The sequence below is a fragment of the Babylonia areolata genome, chromosome 23 (assembly GCF_041734735.1).
Source record: "Babylonia areolata isolate BAREFJ2019XMU chromosome 23, ASM4173473v1, whole genome shotgun sequence".
Lineage (NCBI taxonomy): Eukaryota > Metazoa > Mollusca > Gastropoda > Neogastropoda > Buccinidae > Babylonia > Babylonia areolata.
In genome coordinates, this window is record NC_134898.1 from 13099356 (window position 1) to 13124724 (window position 25369).

Below are 25369 nucleotides of genomic sequence, written 5' to 3' on the forward strand. Positions count from 1 at the left end.
ATGGATACGTAAAGAATAACAGGAAAAAGGAGCAAAAACAACAAAAACGACCCTGCCTCTCCTTCCAGGCCTGTGTCAGTCATTACTGTTCATCCCAAGAGCGAGCTCTAACATGTATGCGGAAAGAGAGGCAAGGAAAAATTTCTTGGTCAATATGTTTAACTATATTCATATTTTCAAACATTTCATGTTTCTCATGAGCAGGTCGTTCATCCAGCTTACCGCTGCCATAATCCTTCACTTTTGGCCTTTTGGAGTTTAAAAGTATTAAGATTAAAAACCTGTATGAACCCTGAATTTTTTCCCCCCCCCATTCGAGGCTACATTTTCTTTCCGTGTCACCTGGAATAAAGGGAAAACACTGAAGACCAGAACTGGATGGACACTGTACAGTTTTACCATCGCTGTCACTTCAGGCAAAAAATAAAGGTGGCTGTACCACGGGGCGTTAACCTCTACTGCGGTGAGAATTCGAAATAAAGAAATCAGTAGAGGTCACCTCAGTGTGCAGCCACCCTTTTATTTCAATTTGCTTGTAAGTGTTTTCTTTTGCGCGCATATGTGTGTGTTTATGTGGGCGTGTTATTTTATACGTTTTTTTTTTTAAAACTATTCACACATTTTGAACCATACCTCCATGACCCATGCAACTAGCTAAACATTGACCATAACTTATTTCATCAAAGCATCCTATTCCAATTCATAACCCGCACAATATTCTGTTATTTTAAACATTCTCAAACATGGGCATGGCTTTTTAAGCACACATCAGATCATAAATGTAAAACGTTTGACGCGTACACCATGTCCAAAATAAGATTCCTTCACTGAACACAGCATTTCAAGCTCAGCTAGCACCGAATTGTATCGTTATGTTTAAAAAAAAAAAAAAAAAATACTGTGTTTGTCATTTCAACATGCACGCATACCAGTATTTGGGTATAAATACATGCTCAAGGAAAAAATGAATGGAGGGTGGTAACACACAACTTCACGCAAGTGCTGGTTAGCGCTCCCCAAGCTGGTAAATGAAATATTGCATCCAATACCCATAGCGCAAATACGTCTCGAGTGTATAGTTTTAAAATTGCAAGTTCATGAAACCAGTGCCAACCTGCCATTTCAAACGAACATAATTTTCATCCTCGCATAATCCAGCACCTCGCTTATGTGACAAACCGTTCATCTACAATGGAGAAGGCACGACAGTGCAAAGTGCATTTACGCAACTCGCTGGTTGTGTGGAGAGGAGAAAGCGCACAACACTGGGTGCTTCTCATATAATGTTTATGCAGGAAAAGTGTGCATGTGTGTCAGTCAATCTGTGCCAACGCACGTACTGTCCAGTTTCTCTCTCTGTTTGCTGGACTGCTTGTTAAACTCTACACATTTCATGAATATTTTACTGTTTCAATGATCAAGAATACATTCTAGTCAACACCAGTGTTCTTTGACACCATCTCCACAGATGCGGGATAAACGTTTGTTGCGTACTTTTTTTGTAAATGGCTCGAAAAGTTGTTAAATCAACTCATGAACAACGCCACCACATACTGCTACAGAATCACAGAGCTGATACAATGACGACCCGGTCATCCTCTCTCCGCACAGTGGAAAAGATGATCGCTCATCCGTCACAACAGCAGTCGGCTCCACTCAACAACACGACATAAACAATGTGGATCCGCCTCTTGAACGACATGTGCAACAAAAACATGTTCTTTCAATAACGAAAATTTCCAAATAATGTCACTCTCTCTCTACGAATATATATATATTGTGTATATATATATGCACACATGGTAAAAGTTCACATACAAAAGTATCAACGTGTTTCACTTCAGTGATACAGCTGATCAATCAGTCCGTGTCCTTTTTCAACCCCCTCTAACCCCCACCCTAGCTGTACACTACCCCAGCCAGCCTGGGTCACTGTGCGGACTTGGCGTGGTTGCGGAGGGAGATGTGGGCGGGGATGAGGGGAGCGAAGGTGACCACCACCACCAGCATGGCCAGCAGGAAGAAGAGCCCCGCTGCCACTTTGCGCAGCGTCTGGCTGGCCGACTGCCAGTTGGGGTTGGACATCCACAGCCGTACCTTCACCACCGCATCCTTCACTTTGGACACAGCCTCGTCTCTGCGCGCGCGCACAGACACACACACACACATTAGAACTTTATTATTTCACAAAGAGATAAAATGTAACACTAAATCATTCAGCATTACTTTGAAATATCACAATAAAGCCCGAGCATAAAAGCGTTGCACATTATATTTAAAAAATCAATCTGAAAGAAACAAACGTTAACATTGCACACTGGTCCATCATACAGCTCATTCTACACACTGTTATATACTTCCATATTAATACAATTGCAATCATTTATTTCCGAAAGCAAAGTACAATCTAGAATTATGCAAGCAGATTCATACATACACTGACACACACACGTGCACGCACGAACACACACTCGCATGCCAAACACAGGATGTTTCGACAAATGATAAGACAATGGAGGGAGACTGACTAGCGTTTCGTAAAACGGTAATAAATCCAATGAGCCGGGAGTGAAAAACACAAGACACATTCAAACGTTACTGAAGCAAGTGGAAGCAGGTGTCCAGACAGCTGTGAGCCGACACACACACAATAAAGACTTACATGTCAGAGTCGTCCTTGTCGTCGTCCTGAAAGGACTCTACCCTGTCCATGACCTGATCCAGACTGGAGCTGATGGTGGCCTGCTGGTCACGGAGGTCTGTCAGCTCCCGGCTCAGGCTGGCCTTCAGCCCTTCCTCGTACCTGCAGGTACCCACCCCATGCACACAGTATGTACTGTCACCCTGTAGGGTACCCACCCCATGCACACACTGTGTACTGTCACCCTGTAGGGTACCCACCCCATGCACACAGTATGTACTGTCACCCTGTAGGGTACCCACCCCATGCACACACTATGTACTGTCACCCTGTAGGGTACCCACCCCATGCACACAGTGTGTACTGTCACCCTGTAGGGTACCCACCCCATGCACACACTGTGTACTGTCACCCTGTAGGGTACCCACCCCATGCACACACTATGTACTGTCACCCTTCCTCGTACCTATAGGGCACCCACCCCGCACACACTATGTACTATCACACCACCCGTTTAGCAATAAAGTACTCGACCTGAGCTCTCTCTCTCTCTCTCTCTCACATCACCCACATGTCAATTTTTAAAAAGTCATACCCATGCCTATATGCCTCTTCCTCTTGTGAATGTTGTTTCGTCTCTTGTTCTTTATCTTGTGATCTGCAAAGATACAGAAGAAAATGCGCAATCGTTAACGTCTCACTGGGTGTCCACAAAACACGGGAAACACCAGAAGACACTGAAAACAGGAGAAAGTCTCAGACATTTTCATCACCAAACTTTTCAGTTCGGTTAATGGTGAAAACAAACTGACGCTGACGAAAAAATAGTTTACATTCAGATGACCTCCTAAGCTTAGTTGTGATGCTCTGAAGGATATATACAGGCTTTTGCTAGTCTTTATTCTAAATATTTTTGCATCATTTTAAAAACAACCCTGTTAAAACTTTCATTTCTGTTTTAACTCGATTTACCGCCATGAGTAGGTTTTAAACATGACTGAAAAGGAAAGTGAAAGGAAGCGGAATACGAATAATATAGTTTATTCAGCAAAGGCCTTTGCCCCTTGTGAAGGAGTGTGTACAAACTGAATCCTGTCATTTTTTTTTCAAGCAAGGATAATGCCAGTGCAAATTCTCTTATTTTTATCGCTTTACACAAACAAGAGACACAAGTTATGATGCACGCACATGTTTTGGCACCACGTCCGAAATTAAAAGATGATGTGAACAAACCTTACTGGACCGTATTTGAATTTCAGTTTCATACACATGCATCAATATGTCTGCGCCATTTTATGTCTTAAATCTCTTCAGAGATGGCTTTACACATATGTGGCAACTGTGGGGATCTTGAGACTGAAATATATTTATTTAAAAAATATCTAATCCGGAAAATAAAGTGGAATGATCTTGCACACCATCGTGCTGTACCCAGTTTCCACTTATTTCGCACTGGTTGCACTGGTAAAGGAGTGTTCTCTTCCGTTTTGAGACACGTCTTCTTACATCATATGTCTTTCATGTACGAAGCTGAACGCAAACGTTCTGACGCATACAGTTTTGTACTTTCTTTACCGCGCCAAACGAAGGCAGCTGTTTACCTCTTGTTATCTCTTTAGCTCCACATCTGGTAACTTGATGTCGAAGATTCCGCGAATGTTTTCTGGCTTTTCTCCCTTTTTTTGTTTTGATAAAGAAGCTTAAAACCTATCAACAAACTTCACGCAAGAAAATGGAAAATAATTCCCCAACGGCATTCCTACACGTCTTCCGCCATACCAGGTTAAGGGATACACGCAGCAAATCCGCGTGGACTCTTGTCGTCACACCGTCCAATGAAAATGTTTAACTCATTGGAATTATTTTTTTTACTCTGGCACTACGAATGGTTATGTGAGTTCCGGAAAAATAAAATCAACGGAACGCTGTTGGTGACACTGAAGAATAGGCTACTGTCACATTCCTGCAGTCGTGAGAAAAAATACAACCAGCCAACCATGAAATGTACCGATGACAAACATTCGAACCAGTGGCTAATTTCTGCGATTGCTTTTTAAAGTGCTCAGTTATTTTCGACTGAAGTCTTCTTGCAAAACAACAACAAATCAAACACATAGAAAATCTGCAATATTTTTCGACTGTTATCTACTAGTACTTGCAACGAGGGTTAATCAAATGCCTTCTGTTATTTTTTATTTCATTTTAAAGCATGTTTAATTGCATGCTTCGTGCTGAGTAGTTGTCAACAGTTTTTTTTCGCTCTTTTTTTGCTCCTGGTATAATATCTCTTTCATGGGACGATAAAACCATTCATATTTTATCTTTTACCTCCGAAAAAAAAGTCTTCTGACTTTCCAGCAAACGACCGGACACGTTTCTTTACCATCATCAGAGAACCATCCCAACCACCATAACCACCACCACCATCGTCATCACCTTCATGATCACCACAGCCCTTAACACTATCACTACCACCATGTTCACCAACCCCCCTCCCCCACCAACCCTTCTGACTGCCACCATCTCCAAACGACAACCCCATCCTCACCACCACCGTCATCACCTTCATAATCACCACCGCCCCTAACACTATTACTACCACCACGTTCACCAACCCACTCCCCCCCTAACCCACCAACCCTCCTGACTGCCACTATCCCCAAAAGACAGCCCCAGCCCCATGGACACGACACGAGGCACTGACTTGTCCAGAGAGTTGTTCCTGGAGGAGGACTGGTTGGAGGAGGATAGGGAGGAGGTGGAGTGGAGGGAGAGGTTCTTCTGTCGATCCATGGAGGCCCGACGCAGCGTGTTGGTCACCACGTTGCGCACCGTCACGTTGGCTGTGGCCGACTGGAACCTCTGGCGGGGTTCCTGCATGGAGGGGGTGGATGTGTGTGGGGGGTGCGGGGAGGGGGAGGGGTTATTGGTCAGAGGGTGGGGTGTGTGTTGCTGGAGTGTGTGTGTGTGAGTGAAAGAGACAGACAGGCAGACAGAGAAAGAGATGAAGATACGAAGAGAAACAAAAACAAGTGTGTGTGAGAAGGAAAGAAATGAAGTGAGGGAGAAAAACATAGGCAAAAACAAGTGTGTGTGTGTGAGAGAGAGAGAGAGAGAGAGAGAGAGAGAGAGAGAAGGACTGAAACAAATAAGAAAAAATGGAGAATACGCGAGCTTGCAATGGAAGAGAGATAGAAGAAATATACGCAGAGACAGACAGAGGCAGGCAGACACAGACATAGCGCTATCGGAAGCAACTGAGGAGACCCACACCGAGAACATGCATGGCACATTTTAACTGGTTAGATAATGTATGTTTTAAGTGACAAAAATTACAAATTTCCTCTCCGTTATACAGTTAAGCGCATGAGGAAATATTTCTTGAATATCCACACGGCACACACGCAGGAAAATTACAGGCAAAGCGATAAGTCAGGGGAGTCCTGGCGGAGAACATATCTCGACACATTGTAAATCAATAACCTAATATTTACATCCACTGAAAGCAACGTGTCAGGATACTGTGTCTAAGTTATGGTTTCGTTTTCAATCATCAAACTGCTTAAACATCAGGGAATCATGAATGAGTCAGCACTGACAAGTTTAGTAACCAACATGCTCTCACATTTACAATGCGTGTAAGACCAATTTACTGTTCTGTAAGATCCATCTAATTAATTAGTCCTACCCGACCCATTAGAAACTAAAGCGTTCTCAAATTTAAGGTGGAGGAAATAAAGGTCAATAACGTACACGCACACACAAAAAGAAAAAGAAAGAAAAAGAAAAATGAAAGGAAGAAGAAGAAGAAGACAGAAGAACATGGGGTAGAGGGAGAGTGGTGGCTGACCGGAAAAAATGCCCAAGTATCCGACAACTTCAATAGAACAATATTTAAATATGATTATGTTTCTCTTTACTCTGAATCACCTCGCATCACAAAACCTAACTAGAACAACTTTTTTTTTAATCAACAAACACTAGGTATAAAGCACCCCCCCCCCTCTCCACCCCCATTACACACACTTATATTGAACGTAGCATGTTTACGTTTCTCAGCAGACTTTGGAATCTTCAAGCCTTTCCAATAGGCGCAGATGAGCTCTCATTCATTTTCAAGAAATTGGATATTCTCTGAAGTCCCCAGTTTTCACATTTTTCAGTCGTTTAAAGAGCTCAATGAAAAAAAAAGGAAATAAAAAGAAATACCAATAACCTGTACTCGAGGCTTCGTATATTTCAAACTTGTACCTCTAAGAGAGAGAGGGAGAGAGAGAGGAGGAACTGGAATCAACAATGAAGTATCTGCAGAGAGGTTCCTGCAGCGACACAATTCCACCGTTTAATCAAGAACACTGACTCCATTAAGTATGATAAATTGAAACAAAAATCTAATTTTCAATTGTCATTTTTATTTTAAACTCACCACGACCACATTCTGTCTGACTGTAGATTGTATGTTTAAATATAATGCACAAAAGAAAATTCTGTCAAAAACATAAACTGCAATTGTAGCGATGTGTACAAACGGAACACATTTTATTTTTTCCCCTTTTTTTCCCTTGCAGAGGAGGATATATTTGTCAAGAAACATGTAATCACATTTCACATTTGGGTAAACAATATAGCAAAGTACATAACGGAACACATTTTAACTCATCATTGATAGCATCACGTTGTCATTTAGTCAAAGCTCCGTTATTCGTTAATTGTAACGTGACGATACTGAATTCTTATAGAGGCGCGTTCCGTTCAGTATCAATACTGTCAGTTCTATGAGTACAGTTGCATCATAAAGCCGGATGATAAAAAAAGAAATAATAAAAAAACCCAACAACAACAATACTATGGGCACACATTCTTAAAATCAGCTCAGAAATAACGTTTGTTCTCAATACACTCACATAAACCGAAATTTTCAACTAAACATGCACATCATCTCTAACAAAACAGCATTGAAAATGGATCCTCACAACCTTCATAACACCACAAGCAAACCTTTCCACAAACAGCTGTGCACACAGACACACTCACCCAGACTAAAGGACGGCTTTTTTCCCCACAGAATCACATCACCCACAAACATGAAGGGGATGAGGGGGAGGTGAACCCAACATTAGCAGGCGCTGAAAGACGGGGGTGGAGAAAAAAACAACTCAAACCAAAACAGAACAAAATCAAGGAGAACGAAAATGCAAAGGGGGGGGGGGGGGGGGGGGGATGAGGGGGGAACGCCAGATCAACTGGGATATTCAAAACAACATTGAAAGACAAACATATCCAGTATCTCCATCACGAACAATGTTTACTTGACACAGAGGGCGTATGACAAAAGAAAGGCGAGAGGATTCCTCTCAGCATCCCCTGACAACGTGAGGAGTGGGGAGGGGAAAGAGGCAAACGATTAAAAGTGAAGGAAAGGAACCACAACATTAGAAGGAAACACCTCCAAACAAAGCAAGCACTCCATCAAAAAGAAAACCAAACCAACAGACCGAAAAACAGCCCACATGCAATTCAGAGAGAGGATTGTACAGAGAAAAAGATTTCGTCCCAGGAGTACTTTCATGTCATCAATTACATTTCTTAACGGAAATAAACTGCTGTTCTTGCTCCTTCCGCACACAAAAACATCCTAGGATTTGTCTGCTATACTGGAAGGTAGTACAAAATAAATATAGAAAGACAGAAAATTATATCCACGACCATGCCGACAATAAAGCTACCTCCGGTCAGTCAGTCAGTCAGTTTAATTATGCAGGAAAAGAACTAAGCAGTAACAGAAGCAAGACAAATATATTTTTCTACGTTTGGTAAGAAGAACCACCGTAATGATCAAAAAGCTGCTGCAGCATGCATATTATCTCTATACAATACTGTCTTTTTTCTCCTATTTTTTTAACGTAAATTCCGTGATCAGTTGTGATCTTTAAAGATAAGAGTTGGACGCCACAAATTATTCTTAGCCACAATGCAGCTTTATTTATCTATTTATTTATCAAGACTTCATGAACAAATTTAAACATCTTCTTCAACCTTCTGTTACACCGAAGGACTCCACAAGCCCTCATCATCACATGATCTGTATGAAAAAGTCATCAACTGTAATCTGATGAGTGGAACGGTTGCTCTCACACCCGTGCATGTGTTTTTAATGAAAAACGGTTCAAATTTCGCAGCGAAATTTGCCGTGACTAATGAGTTGCTTTACCGTGACGAGCACGCCTCTCTAGAGAAAAGGAAAATATCAGTGGGTCTGGCTGACAAGGCAGGGCGCGGGATGCAAGGATGGGAAGAAAAGAGCCGAATCCACGATCACAGATTAAAAAACAAAAAAAAAAAAAAAAAAAAAACTGGAACACCACTAACTTAACTGTCTCTCGATCGTATGCCGGGTAAGAAGGGAGTTTCACTGATTACTGAGACATCTGCTGAGACCACGAGAATGGACGAAACTAGAACTATGTCAGCCAAAACGAATGGCTATTTTTCATCTTTACGGACAATATAAAATGACCCCCAGTTGCTTCCTATCAAGGATTTCAACTTCTCTACTCCATCCCACCCACTTAAAAAAAGATTAACATGTACGTAGATTATTCTAAAATGAAAAAAAATTGTTTACATGCACCTTCCTCTACTACTCTGTTGTCCTATTCAAAATGCCCAAAATGGTTAAATTCTGACCTCGTCTGAAAAAAAATGTTTCGTTAAAACAGAAAATGTTTGTCAGTTTCGGTCAGACGTGGCTTCCAAAATCACTTCCTGAAATGAATGTTGCAATCAAATACTGCCGGTATCTTGTCGCTGACAATAATTCATCGTTGCTTGAACCGACCATGTTCATGTTGTGCTGCGGTGAACGGGTTCAGACATAACTTGGATTACATTAGCGACAGTTTGTGGATATTCTGGGGGGAAAACACTTCACCACACCATGATTTAACAGCAAAGAAAAGTATGCACGTTGAGGAAAAACGCACACAGGTATGAGGACAACAATTAAACCTTCCAGCCAGTTCACCAGCAAGAAGTAGAAGGGGAGGGTGGAAGGAGGGGAGAGGACGAGGGAGGAAAGGGGAGAGGGGTGGGCAGCTAGGGAGGGGAATGGTTGGAGGGACATAATGCATCGTTCATTTCTCTCAATGAACCCCTACACACGGTCACACAAACACACAAGGTTTCCTCACATAGCACACGGCACACACAACGGCATCACTCATTCCCCAGGGAAAGGGAACACCCATTTACACAGAAAGAGGGAGAAACCACCGTGGATTTCTCATAAGTGGGGAGTGGTGGGCCGGTTGGGGATCAGAGACGTTCTACTCACCTCTGTGCTATCAGCGAAAGATGATCTAGATGTGGACCCATGACTCGACTGCGACAATTCCGATAGAATACCTGATTCCTAAAAATCAGGGACAGGAAACAGCATGCAAAAAATATGGTAAAGAAAAAAACCAAAGGCAGACGAGAAAGCTGAGAGAGACTACAGGGAGAGTTACTAGCAGCAGAGCATGCAGAGTTAGACTTTAGTCTAAGGAGAAAATAATAAAAGGCAGAAAAATGGTCACACGTCCTGATTATGTTGTCCAGTGCATGCCGTAGTATGTGTTAGTAGCCATTTGTGTGCAGGGCCCAATACAGAAGTTAGTTCATGGGAGAGACGAAGATCAAAGAACGGCTAGAACAGGAGATTATTAAAGCCATCTGGTTATACTGCAATTGTGGAAGGTTATGGTGTGTACAGTTCTATTTATATAACAATGATGACTTTTGTTACTATTCAAATCAACCACAAACCCCATTACGTGCACACAAACAAAATAAAAGGTAACATAAAAACACGACAATGACACACAAACAAAATAACAGGTAACATAAAAACACGACAATGACTAAATCATAAAGACAAAACAACAAAACTCCCTGAAATCATCTTTTTATATATATATATATCTGTGCGCAGCTTATCTCATAAGCTTGTCATTGTCTCTGAATGCACAAATACTCAGCCACTAAATTATACATTATGATGCAAATTGATCTTAAAAAAACAACAACAAAACAACACACACAAAAAATACTGACAATAATACCAAGTGTAATCAGACCGGACTGCGAATGCGAGGTTGTTATTGGTTTCTTTTGCCGCTCGCCACAATGGCGATATCAAGAAGGAAGTAACAAAAAATTCAATGAACAAGGTTCTTAGTGTTGTTCTTAGTGTGTTCTTAGAAGGGTCTGCGTTGAAGGCACCTGGATACAGGAAAAACTGTAGCCTTTTTTAATTTGAATTACTTTTTCTCTTTTTGTCACAACAGATCTCTCTGTGTGACATTCGGGTTGCTCTCCCGAGGGTAAGTGAATCGCCATTATGCAGCTCCACCTTTTTTTATACTCTTTTTTTTTCTATTTTCTGTCTGCAAGTGTGTTTTACTATCAAAATGATCTTTTCTACAAAGTGGTGACATGCATGCTACGCACAGAACCACGATTTATCGTCTCATCCGAATGAATAGCACACTCAACGTCCAGTGGAGAGGGGAGTAAAAATCCCAGGCCATATATGGGACTCAAACTCGTAGACACTCGCTTCCTGGTCGAGGCCACCGCTCGACTAAAGCTGCACGAAAGCTGTTTACAATAGATCTGAAAATGAACCACTGTTTGGCTGGAAAGAGCGGATGGGATAGTGTGTCATTTATGTTGGTACAATTTCACGTGTATACAAGCATCATGCACGCCAATTTTTTAATCCGCTAGCGTAACACTACTTAATTACTTTGTTGTGGTTGTTTTTATAAACTTTCAGCATACATGTCATGTACTGTGTCATATGTGACATTATCATTACTTTTTATAATATCAAACACAACAGTCTGATTCCTATGACGTTCATTTGCTACCGTCCCCGACACATCCCCCCAGCCCTCCCCTCTCAGTTCTGACAAGACTCAATGGACTATCCCCAGCCAAACAAGACTGAAGACGTAAAATAAAAGTTGGTGACTCTAACCTTTCTTCTTCTTAGACTGGCTGCAAGAGCAAAGGGTATTCGTTATCAAAAATATAAAAACCCTTTTGTACCAGCTACTCAAAGGATAGCATTGTACATACTGTTCGTCTGTGCGTGCGTGCATGCGTGCGTGTGTGTGTGTGTGTGTGTGTGTGTGTGCGCGCGCTTGCTTGCTTGCTTGCATGCGCGAATGTGATGAGGGGAGGGAAGGTCAAAAGGGCGGAAAGAGTAAGACCGAGAAGAGACAGGGAATTCTCAAGGCAACCCACTCTAGCTGGATGCACATTCTCCACAAAATTACACTTCTGCAGTGTGTGGGAGAAAGTTGTTAAGTAGCAAAGACCTCGAAGGGGAGTGGAATGGAAACGGGTCTCTGGGGAAAGATATGATACGGATACTTATATTGCGCCTATCCTCTGTCAGAGACCAAGCTCTAAGCGCTTTACAAACACGGAGCCATTTGCACAACAGGTGGCTACCCGGACACAGCCGACTGACAGCTGCCATTAGGCGTTCATCATTCGTTTCCAGTGTCATTCAGTCAGGTTTCTGTCACGCAAACATACACACTCATACAGACATATAACAATATAAGTTTTGTTTATTTACCCCGCCATGTAGGCAGCCATCTTTCGTTTTCGGGAGTGCGCATGTTGAATATGTTCTTGTTCCCATAATCCACCGAACGCTAACATGGATTACAAAATCATTAACGAGTGTATTTGATCTTCTGCGTGCTTTTAAACACGAATGGGGTTCAGCAATTAGCCTGGAAAGGAGCAGATGTCAATATCGACTGGGACTGGCGGGGGCATAGGGGCAGGGTGATATGTCGCGTCTGGCATGCAAGGTTATCTATTTCAATGTGCATAGGAACATTGTAACTCATAATTAACTGAAATTTAGTTAACAAACTACTGTGCGTACTAAGCTGCGATACAAGATGTGCACCATTGTTAAAAAAAAAAAAAGAAAAAAAAGAAAAGAAAAGAAAAAGGAAAAAAAAAGAAAAAAAAAAGAGAAGTGAATATTGCATGTTAGTTTACAGCAGTGAGCGTGTGCGTGCGTGTGTGTGTGTGTATGCGTGTTTGTGTGTGTGTGTGTGTGTGTGTGTGTGTGTGTACATACGTGTATGCATCTATGCGTATGTGTGCATGAGCAAGCGCCCGTGCGTGTGTATGTGAATAGACGCAGAATTTTGAAGCAAATTTATGGTTTAAAAAAATCCGAGAATGTGATGCATTCCGTAGTATTTCCATCCCCCAGACAAAGGCACGTACACACGTCTACACTGCATCAAGAATTATCTCACTACACCACTACTTGACAGATCGTTATGCAGTTTTATAACTGGTTACCCAACCCTTCATCTAAATAAATCAATTCACTCAAATCACACACAAAATTAACTCATGCATTCAAGAAGGTAAATTATGAATAGTGAAAGAAGGTATATTCTGCAATAGCAGTACCGAATACATAAAAAAAACAAAAAACGATCTTATTCTTACTAAATCGAAGCAGCTAAATTACCGTAAAAAACAACAACGACGACAAAACCAAAATGGATAAACCATTCAGAAAACAAAACAAACAACAACAAAATATTAAATCGACTACTATAAACAAATCAGTAAACATCATATCGTCAGTTCTACACCACTTAAAATCCGAAAAAACCGATGACTGAAATAAATACGAAACTAATCCATCATAGTCACAAAACACACAAACTAAAACACTCACTCTGGCATTTGCCCCCTATCCCTCACCTCACTAACTCATCTAATAATGAAACAGAACATCTACCCAAGTTAAACCTACCGACTTGAACTCGCACTGACACAATTAACATGACTAAAACTTTCGTGTTGAATTCCACACAAGAATACAGTCAAGTCTAGCGTATTCTGGCATACGGAATATAACAGTGTACACACAGTAATAGTGAGGGAATAGTGGAAGCACTGCCACCTTTACCAAGAGAGGCAAAAAGAGGAAGAGGTGTGACTTACCATAGAGGAGGTGACGTGCAGCGAGGGGCTTCCCGCGCCCCCGAAAAAGCGTGGAAGTGCTACCTCGCTTCTTCTCCGTGCCTGAAGAGGGGATGCACAAGAGAAAACAAATGGGTGAATACAGAGGTAACCGATTATTCAAATAAGTAAAGATAAAACGAACGAACTATCGCGTATCAAAGACAAACATCACCATCACCACCAACAAAAGAAGAGGATCGAGGGGTGCCGGCATGCCAGCTCCCACCCCAAAGTCGAGTAATTAGTACTTCTCATAAAATGTATAGGCTCGTTAACCTCCTTCATTTCTGAATTTAAAAAACACAAACACACCCAACCAAGTCTATATAACACTGTTTAACAAAAGTAAAATGATCAACACATTTTATTCTTCTCAAATACCACTTGTCTGTCAATTCAATGATATTGAAGTGCAGCCAAGACAATGTAAGTCATCAGGAAAATGAAACAAAATGTGTGGCCCTATGAACAATGTTACAATAATCGATTTATGCTTACATCATATTCGATGTACATTTATATAATTTATTTTTAGATCACATTAGATGTACATTTCACATTCGAAATACTAATACGATACATAATTATCAATTACCATTACATAAAGATTCGGGTTTTTGTAACCGACAAGCCATTTGCAATCTCAGGGGCACAATGCGTCCACATTGGACACCAACATCATTGACATAATGTATGTAAAAACTAAAAGGTCTCCTTTCTATTTCAAAGTACGTCAATAAAGGTTGGATTGTTTCACACAGTTCATGAATGTTTTGGTCTCAGAGAAAGGAGGAAGAGAAAGAGACTGAGAGGGAACAAGAGAATTTAAGGAGACGGGAGAGAGAGAGAGAGAGAGAGAGAGAGAGAGATGGAGAAAGAGAGCGAGAGACTGAGAGTGAAAGAAAGAAAGGGGGGACAAAGACAGAAAAATTAAATAAAGACAAGACAGATCGAAAGGACAGGACAGACAAAGTTATGGTTCACGAATGTTCTTGTGCAAATGCCTACAGGGTAGCCATCAACTAACACGACACTGTTGACCACACCAGTGTGGCACACAGTAATGCTACTAAAATGCTGCAGCCGCCGACAACAAACGCTATCTGGATGCTCTAGGCAGTCAATCAAGCAAGCTAATGGTAAGGAAGCGCGCAGACAAGTACAGAAAAAAGGAGACGAAATGCGTGAAAACCAAAGTAATGTGTGCCCAAAAGTCACAAGGGCGTTTGCCTGTAAAGAAACAAACTTCGTGGCCTCCTTATTTCATATTCTGACACGATTAAAGGGCACACATATCTTTTGCATGCGGCCTTGCACTCATGTATAAAGAGAAAGGAGACTGAGAGAAAGAGAGGGCGTAGGGGTAGGGGTAGGGGTAGGGGTGGGGGTGGGGGTGAGGGGTTCGGGGGTGGCGGCTAAGGAGTGTCGGAAGAGAGGAAAAGAGCGAATCAAAGTTTACAGCTCTCACCGTTAAGCACACGGAGAAGATGGAGCGTTAACAGCTTCTTAATTACCTATCTTTTTGGCAGCTGGCGTTTCCACACTGACAGTTTTTATGCTGCTTCCATTATCCCTGAACCAAGTCACACTCTGTGGACGTGTTTTCGGCAGGCTGTGCACTCATTCTATCCATGTAATTTTAACTGACGTATTCATTAAGTACTACATGCATGCACGCGCGTGCTCGTGTACGTGTGAACACGTAGGTGCACCGGCCGATGATTGTGTATGTGCATGCTAGTCTGTGAGTTCTTGAGTTACTTCATATGCATGGGCGTTGCCCTTCTCGAATCCATGAGTGCTTAATTTTTTATGCACAAATGTAAATAAGAAGGGATATTATGCACATTCATATGAATGCGTTTTTTCTATCGCGCGTATGTGTGTATGTGTGTGTCAGTGTGTGTGTGTGTGTGTGTGTTCGCGCGCGCGTGTGTGCGTGCGTGCGTGTATATGCATGTGTGTTCGTGCGTGCGTCTGTGTATGTGTGTCTGTTCGCGCGTGTTTTTGTATATGTGTGTGAGTGCTTGCGCACGCATGGATAAGCGCATATGCCTGTGTGTTTGTGCGTTTCAGTACATGCATCCGTGCGTGCGTGTGTGTGTGTGTGTGCGCGCGCGCATTACCAGTGTGTGGTAAAGACAAGCCCCTGTACGTAAGTACGCAAGGTGCGACAAGTGTGTGAAACAGACACAAAACTGTGCACTGGACTTCGACAGCGAGTCAAACACAAGCATTCCGGGCTTCCTGTATTCATCCAACCGTAGAAAAAAAAAGGTAACGGTTACCATACAGCACCAGACCTAAAAGAAGGAAAAAAGGCACAAAAGAGAAAAAATTCGTGGGCAAAGACACACCAATACCTATTAAACAACAAACAAGAGCTGTTAATCCTGTTGGTGAAGAAATAGTTTCATTTATGCCTTCAAAGAACAAAATGGACTAAAAGCCCAAATCAAAGTTAAATCAACACTGACAGTAGCATTTAGCCGTCAAGCTATATAATGACCGTAACTAACAATCAAACTAACTAGCCAAATAATGACAGGAATAAATTAGATAAAAACGTACACGGCAGAATCTAAAAAAATACAGCAGGAATATTTGAACGAAAATAGAATTACAAAAAAAGAAAAAGGGATATTAGAACGAAGGTGAAATAACAAAGGAAGGAAAAAAAGGGTAAAAGCATTAGAAAAAAAAAACTTAAAAAAAAGAACAGGACATAAATTAGCAAAACCCCACTCGCTACGCAGCTATACAGAAGGGATCGAACAGTGGGATCTCACTCTTTCTGGAGCAAACACATCCACAGTTTGGGACGAGGAGGCGGTAGGAGTAAAAGAGCAGGAGGATCTGCTGCGCTGTGTCCGCTTCGCCCACACACAGCACAAGAGGCAACAACCCACCACACGACACGTTGGCAGTGTTAGTATACTTATTCATGTATGGCTTCCCCACAAGTGGGCCCAGCTTATAAGGTAAGATTGGCATGCGGTTATGCATTGTTGTGTGTGTGTGTGTGTGTGTGTGTGTGTGTGTGTGTGTGTGTGTGTGTTTTGTGTGAGCACGTACATGTATGGGCTTTTACGCATTATTTGGAAACGCACAAAGTGACCCATTCCCACCACCACCATCCGCCAAACAAACGAGAGAAAAAACAACAAAATGAGACAGACAGAAGACATTTATAACTTAACTTAATGAAACGTTTTTGCTCATCGCTTTTCATGAAGATCGGAAACTACCAAAGCATTTTGTTAAAAGTTCTTTTAAAAAAATCAATGAGACAAACATGGTGCATAATACGTGACATCTTAAGTATGTTAATATATCATACTACCTATAATGTTTACATCATTGTAGGCACAAATGCAGTCATGCCTCTGACATTGACTATTCCATCATTTTTCGCCAGATGTTTAAACAAAAAGTAATCGAGGTGAACATATAAATAATTATACATAACACACAAAATTATATATATATTACAACTATAAAAAGGCATTAAATGTGCAGAGAATGTCTACAAAAGTAAAAAAACAACAACAACAACCCAACTTATCTCTTTAATTACTCTGTTTTTGGAGGAAGGTGGCAGAATGGTTAAGACGCTCAGCTGCCAATACAGAGAGTCCGTGAGGGTGTGGGTTCGAATCCCGCTCTCGCCCTTTCTCCTAAGTTTGACTGGAAAATCAAACTGAGCGTCTAGTCTTTCGGATGAGACGATAAACCGAGGTCCCGTGTGCAGCACGCACTTGGCGCACTGAAAAAAGAACCCATGGCAACGAGAGTGTTGTCCTCTGGCGAAATTACATAAAATGAAATCCACTTTCATAGGTACACAAATATGTAAGCATGCACTCAAGGCCTGACTAAGCGCGTTGGGTTATGCTGCTGGTCAGGCATCTGCTCAACAGATGTGGTGTAGCGTGTATGGATTTGTCCGAACGCAGTGACGCCTCCTTGAGAAAGTGAAACTGAAACTGAAAATCTGTTTTTGCGCTTTTATTTGATTATTGTCCTTTACGAAGTTAATAGTGATCTCTTCACTTTCAGTCTTCTGTATGTGCCAACTGAAATGACAATGAGCACAGAATTCAGTACTGGCGAGAGATGCAACAGATTGTTGCTGTGAGTCACTCTTTTCTTTTCTTTTTCTTTTAACAGAGAAATATCTAAACGTTTCTAATATCCTGTTCTATGATAACCAATGGTCATGAGACTGATAATGATGACGCAATGACAACCCAATTTCATTCGAAGCAAAATATTTGGGCAGCAGTACAAGATATCCTTTCCTACTTTCCTGGCCCTAATAAAAACCGAGAGGCACACTGATACCCAGATTGTAGATCACGGGACTAGTGTCTAAAAGACATCAGTCAGGTGGGTGACACTTCACCCTGTGATCCCAGTCTTTCTGTTTGAGCCCACAGTACATTACCTCTTGGCGTGAGAGCAGGCTGACTCATGGGGTGTGAACCCCAAACCTCACAGTCATCAGTCAATAACACTGACCACTGCGCCACGGTGTTGGTGTTATGTATATTGAGAAGTTGAGAAGGAAAAAAAACAACACAACAGAGAACACATTACTTATTCAATACCACCGCTGAATATAATCATTCAAGACAACAATCACACAGTGTTATAGACAGCATGCTCGGAAAGGTGACTCTGGATCACGACAGTTCTTGACACAGAAAGGTGACAGACAATACACAGGTATATCACAGTGTTAGTGGGGTGGTGCAAGGGAGGAGAAAAAAGAAAAAGACTTACTGTTCGTGGATTGCTTAGAGCGGCACACACTGATGCTGATCTCCGATCTGACAAACAAGAGCATCGAAGCATAGGTTTTTCAGGTCAGAAACAGCCATGTGCACACCCAGACACACACAGGCAACCACGCACGCACTCACACAAATATTAATCTAATGAAAATATTAACCTGGGAAACACACAAACACACACAAACACGCACACACAGACACACACACACTGCTCACTTATGTTTACACGCCTTATATATATACAGGCTATGGACATTATTTAGCATTTAAATTCAACAAGCAAGCTTTTATTTTTTATCACACATCATGTCTCCGAATATCAGTTGCAGAAATTTATCATGTCTCGTTACTGTACGTTTCACAGAGACTGAAAGAAAGAATAGCGAAAGAATAACAAAGACAGAAGGAGAAAGAAAGAGAGAGAGAGAAAGTGAGAGAGAGAGAGAGAGCAAGAGGGAGGAGACTGTCATACAGAGAGCAAGAGTGAGAAGAGAGAGACAGAGAGAGTTTAACCACTTGTCAAGTTAAAAGATGGGAAGGCAGGTTTATAAAATGCACCCTTGCATATTTCAAACACACACACACACACACACACACACACACACACACACACAGAGAGAGCACTTTACCTCCAATACTTAATGTGTCAAGACTGAAGTTTTGCCTTGAACTACTGAGTATTCTCCTGAAAGAAAGAAAGAAAGAAATTGAAAATGACATAAAAATATCACACACACACACACTTCAAATAACTATAGTACAGTTTACATATAAACATCCAACAAAAACGTTTCATAACCGTATTTCGAAATACAGATTTTCTACCACCGGTTGTCTTCCGTGTTCGCATCTCAACACAATGTGTACGGTCAAGGGAAGCAATTGGTGCCAGGGAAGTCAGAATATATTACAGTTCTTCCCCTTTTATCCTGAACCGAAACACACACATGCACACATACCTACTTTCTCTCTATCTCCTACAAACCCTTACACACCATTAACTCTACATATTACAGACCCGTTTTCATACGCACACTGATTACTTACTTTGATCACCATTACAACTAGAACTATCATCAATATCATCAATGGATGTGCGATCATTATTTCATAGTTCCGGTCATGTACGTGTGCGCCAATACATAACTGTCAAGAACATCAAAGATATCTGTCAAAAAGATTAAAAAAAAAAAAAAATCCAACCCATTCAAAGAGATTCACTCTGTAGCAACTGAAGTGAACTACACATGCACTGACAATCTTTGATGCATGATGAAGTTGTTTTGTTTTTTGTTTTCACACATGCACACAGTGATACACACACAAACAGAACATACACGCTTTCTCTTTTCTCGTCGCATCACCTTCGTCACGAGATGTTCAATGGAAGAATCCCCCCCCCCTCCTCCCACACACACACAAATGCACACACGTGCGCGTGCGTTCATATACGAAAGCCACAGACCAGCACACAAAAACTGACTGAACGTGCGAGCAAGAGAGAGAGACAAAAAGTGAGAAAATAAGTGAACCAGATTATATATATATATATATATATATAATCATACAGAGTCGGACAGAGATATGCCAGAGAGGGTCACAGAGAGAGAGAGAGAGAGAGAGAGAGAATCACTGTTTTTGACCTGGCCTCTTCTACATCACTCTGTTCTGTGGACCTCAGCCTTCGAATGTTCTCGGTGTAGGTGATCATCACCTCCATGGCAAGGCACATCCTTTTCTCCTGTCACAGGCACAGGAAAGAGTCATCACACACACACACACACACACACACACATGTGCGCGCATTTATATATATACTTTTTAATATCCAACTTAAAAATGCACATGAGAGAGAACATGCAAAATAACATCCGAGGAAGAAAGATGAGAATAAGAAGGTGAAGGAGAAGAGAAACAAATAAAAAGGAAGATTAGACACAGACAGTCTGACTGACAAACACACAATGACAGGATCTGATGAAATGAAAGAGCAATCAGATTAGGAACATGTACACCACAGTTTTTTTCGTGTTGGAAATATAACATTCAAAGACTTACATGTAATCAGAAAATAGAACCAAGTTTGTACCATCAATTACAATTTGTGATAGACAACAGAGAAGTGAAAGACCATTTGTTAGGATTGCTCAGAGGGTTTAAAAATGGTATGTAATCAAAAATTAACGTGGAGTGTAAAGGGCATATCTGTGTGTGAAGGGGGGGGGGGGAGCTGGAGCGGGGGAGCAGGTGTGGTTGTTTGTGTACTGCACGTGCATGTGTGCGCATGTACGGGCTCTTGCATGTCTGCATATATAAAAAAAAGTTCCTCACTGTGACGGACAAGCAACACGAGAGCTTTGAACGAATTGTTTCCCGTTCCTCCATCTCTACCTTCACAATACAAAATTACCTAGAAAGGTGTAACCAAATCCACCATGAGACCAACCAACCATTTAATAAAGGCTGAATCACTTCCTCAAAAAGTGTGGCGTTGGATTGTAGAGCAACCCGAATTTCACACAAAATTTTTTGTTGTGACAAAATGTAAAACAAATCAAACAATACAATACAATATGTTCCCATCCAAGGCTGATGACTTGGTACCTGCTGCACGGCCCCGAAGACCTCTGCCCTGCTGGAGACTCTGGCAACCGAATGTTCCAGAATGTCCAGGTGGTGCTGGATCTTGGAAATCACCTCCTGCACCCGTTCGTCCGCACACAGCTGGTTCAGAATCTGCAGTGGCACACACATACATGACCGTGTAAACAAAACATACATCCAAACACAGCGCATGTATCCGGGTGCAACAACACACCCACATCCACAAACAGTGCCCAGTTACGATGCAAGCACAAGTTTCAAGTTTTAATTATCCTTTCGCTCCATATGTTGCCTACGCTGGCTTCCCCAAAAGCATATTTCTGTTCCATTTCCTATTACACACATAAAACTTTCCCATCAAAATATTTACAAAAATTTTCCATCTGTTGTATTTTCAATGGTTTCACAAACACAGCTGTTCACGTTTAATGTCTCGCTGAGAAATCCAACCGCTCTTAAAGCATTTTCCAGTTAAAAAGAAAAAAGCAAATTACCGATAAACACAACAATGCCCCTGTTACGCTGTCTGTAAAAATAAAAAGACTCCATTAATGCCAACAACTTGCAAAATACAATCACTTAAAACAATATGCAATAACCCTGACTTTCTCTTTTTCCTGTCACTGTTAGTGATCTTATGTTACAATTTTTTTTATCGTTTCCTTGATACAAAAGAAAAATCATCTACCGCTGTATTCTGCAAACTATAGTACAATCAGTGTATAACATCAACAATGATTCGACTGTTGTGGAGCAGTGGCCTAGAGGTAACGCACCCGATTAGGAAGCGAGTGTCCGCGAGTTCGAGTCCCCATATACGAAGCGGGATTTTATTCCACCTCCACTAGACTTTAGATGTTGGTTATTCCTAAAGTGATTCTGGTAGTAAAATAACTAGAATCACAGACAAACAAAAAAAGAGGATGCAATGCATTGTAACAACACGCGCTTCCCAGAAAGAGCAAGCCAAATTTTACAGAGAAAGATGGACATCCCAACTAAATCCAATCCATTCCAGCACAATACTATACCTCCACAGCATCTCTAAGGCCTTGCAGTTCCTTGTCGATGTTCTGTTCAGCGATGTCACGGGACCGTTCCTGAATTCCCAGGCGTTGGTCTAACGTCAGGCGATCTGTCTTGAAGGCCAGGGCCAGACTGTTGAATCGGCTCTGTTCATGGAGTGAGCAAAGTAAGGAGTGAGTGAAGTAAGCGGTTACTCTTGTTATCGCTCACTCGCTATCTCTCTGGCACAGGGGGAAGGGGGGGAGGAGAGAGAGAGAGAGAGAGAGAGAGAGAGAGAGAGAGAGAGAGAGAGAGAGAGAGAGACAGACAGACAGACAGAGAGAGAGACGCATAAAGAGAATAAGTTAGCAAGTGAGAGGGAAAGAGGGGGGAAGAAAGAGGGGGAACGTGGTTAAGAGATGAAGAGAGGAAGGGAGGGAGGGAGGGAAGATGGGAGAGGGAGAGAGAGAGGGAGGGAGGGAGGGAGAGAGAGAGAGAGAGAGAGAGAGAGAGAGAGAGAGAGAGAGAGAGAGAGAGAGAGAGAGAGAATGTGTGTGAAAAGAAGACAGGGAGAAAATAAATTAACACGCGAGATAGGGGACCCACGCATATACATACACAAACAAGACTGGCACATCAGAGAGAGAGAGAGAGAGAGAGAGAGAGAGAGAGAGAGAAGGGGGTGTGGAGGGGTGGGGGGCCAACATCTACATTTCATCCCCGTGTTCTTTCCATTCAATTTCGTTCCGAAGACGGAGAGTTGTAAATTGGTTAATAACATTGCAAAAATACTCTGCATTTCTTCCCCTGTCGAATGACGTAAAGCAGGCCAGTCAAATAGTGGGGGGTAAGAAATGTAGAGTATATATTACATTGTTATTAACCAATTTACAACATTTTACCGTCTTCCAAACAGAAACGTACCGGGGAAGAATTGTGGATATTGCAGAGAGGGAGGAGGAGGAGGAGAAGGGTGAGGGAGATGAGATAAAAGGAATAACAGGAACACAAAGACAAACCCGTAACGACAACGAGTCGTCTTATTCACCCTTTATCCAAGATGCATGCAGAAGAAGATCAATAAAAAGTTTCATCTGAATGCGGAAATCTATATCTATTACACTGCTGCAGGCTTCATCATCACGCGTCCCTATAATCAAGAAATGATAATGCTTTTGAAAACCTACGCTTCGATCTGCATACACGAGAACAACAGAAGAAAGAAAGACAGAAAAAAATGAAAGAAAGAAAAAAGAAAGAAAAAAAAGACAGGAAGAAAGAAAGAAGAAAAAAAGACAGAAAGAAAAAAGAAATAACAATATTACTACTACTTCTATGCTACTACTACCACCACCACTACCAAGTGAGCAACTAGGTCATATTATTCATCGACCAGCTGATCGTGAACATTACACGTCCTTCCACGTTGTTGTGTATAATTCTTCCGTACTGCGTAAGGGTGAAATATTCTGTATAGTTCTGAGTGCTCAGCGACTCAGCAAGGCTGTAGATGGTACTTCAATACATAGATCTCTTTGCCAATGGCAAACCTCGCTTCAAGAAATCTACATCCGTCTTGAGTGTGATCATGAATTCTTTTTGATCAGGCTATTTTTGACACGTCCACAATTTCAATTTCCATGGTACAGTCCTTCATAAAATCGCGTCAAGGATTTTTGTTTTTTGGCTTCTTTTATTATTCGTGTAGTTTGTGTTTCGGTATTTTTTGCCGACTGATATTTGATATTTTTCATGCGCTACTTTTTCTTAAGGCCCCTTTGGCTTTTAAAAACAATAAATACTTCTCGCTCGAGACACATCGTCACCATTACGATCCCTGCACGTGCACTGGTCCAAGCACGGTCTGAAGACGTACTGAGCTCCTAAGGGTGACCAGCACAATCAAAATATCCAAGCATCCGATCGGCATTCTGCACGTTAACAGATCAAGATAGACCTCAAAACAAAAACATTCAGATCCAAAAAGTCTGAGAAAAATTCCATAGCCCCCAGAAGGTTAGGTTTTTCAAGTGTTCTGGTGATCCATACGTCCTTGATAGTTATGAAATTTGCAACGGTATCCTACAACTAAAAAGTACAGAGTGGTGAGGTGAGGTGGGAGTTGACTTTAAGACTTATTTAACCAGCATAATTAATGGTGAGCAATTTGTAAAGTAACGGATAAATATCGATACATATATATTTTCTTTTAAAAGAGAGAGAGACAGCCAGAGACAGAGAGGAGAGAGAGCGAGGGAAAAGAGAGAGAGAGAGAGAGAGAGAGAATATACTACCTCTAACTGCTTATCTGGCAGCTGGTCCACCCTGCAAAAGAAAGAAAACATTGAATGTGATAACTGAAAGACATTAGTAATGGAAATAAGCGAGGCAAGAGTGAGACAGACAGACATACAGAGAGACACAGATAAACAGCGACAGCGAGAAGGCGTGACCAAATCTCTAACACCAAAACAACACTATTTCCACCGAACCAAAACCCAAACTCTGAACAACTTGACCTTAAGGACATCAGCCAATACATCATTAAATCCAGCTCTGTGAGTTGTGGCGTGTCAAATAAGTAATGACTGTCTAACAACAACAACAAAAAACAACAACAACAACAAAAAAAAAACAACAACAAAAACCAAACGTGCGCGCAGTCATATCTGAACAAGCAACTGAAATGACACAGTTGACCATGTCTTTCTCTCTCTCTCTCTCTCAACATTACAACTGCTTTTGATTCATCCGTCCAGTGACATTTCAAAAGTGAATAAATCTCACTTTGAACAAGATTCCAAAGAAAGAATAGTGAAAAGAATGAGCTTTTTCTGCATGAAGCAACGCACGCAAATATTATGCTGGGCCAAACGAGTTCAGAGACAGACAGACAGACGGAGCGAGACGGAAACAAAGAGGCAGAGAGATCCAGAGGAAGAGAGTGGAAGAGACGGAGGCCAGAGAAAGACCAACCGACCGACCGACCGACAGACACACTGTTTCTGGGCTTCGATATGTAACTTTAACCATAATCTTTTTTTCTCTCAACTTTCTTTCTTTCTTTTGTTATTGATTGAAACAGACAGAAGAATTAAATGATTCAGATCGACTTGTCGCATTTCTCTGACCCAAAGACCCCCCCCCCCCCTCCCCAACCCCCTCTCTATTTCAGTCATGAGAAGGATAACACACACACACACACACACACACACACACACACACACACACACCACGTAAACAAAGCAGCAAAGAAGTGAATAGA

The 25369-nt window shown here is 41.6% G+C and overlaps 1 protein-coding gene across 2 annotated transcripts in view; it reads right to left on the bottom strand.

Moving 5' to 3' along the window:
* Positions 1 to 612: 612 nt before the first annotated feature.
* Positions 613 to 25369, bottom strand: part of LOC143298371 (uncharacterized) — a 128794-nt gene continuing 104037 nt past the window's right edge. Inside the window, exons 9-20 of one of the 2 annotated variants that reach the window (XM_076611273.1) lie at positions 24399 to 24429; positions 22131 to 22271; positions 21100 to 21231; positions 20139 to 20236; positions 19125 to 19180; positions 18485 to 18531; positions 13679 to 13759; positions 9975 to 10052; positions 5346 to 5515; positions 3237 to 3299; positions 2663 to 2803; positions 613 to 2137 (exon numbers count right to left, since the gene is read on the bottom strand). In XM_076611273.1, the coding sequence (XP_076467388.1) occupies positions 1930 to 2137; positions 2663 to 2803; positions 3237 to 3299; positions 5346 to 5515; positions 9975 to 10052; positions 13679 to 13759; positions 18485 to 18531; positions 19125 to 19180; positions 20139 to 20236; positions 21100 to 21231; positions 22131 to 22271; positions 24399 to 24429 (1246 nt within the window). In that variant the 3' untranslated portion in view covers positions 613 to 1929. The remainder of the gene's footprint in view (positions 2138 to 2662; positions 2804 to 3236; positions 3300 to 5345; positions 5516 to 9974; positions 10053 to 13678; positions 13760 to 18484; positions 18532 to 19124; positions 19181 to 20138; positions 20237 to 21099; positions 21232 to 22130; positions 22272 to 24398; positions 24430 to 25369) is intronic. The other variant, XM_076611274.1, reaches the window with a different exon arrangement.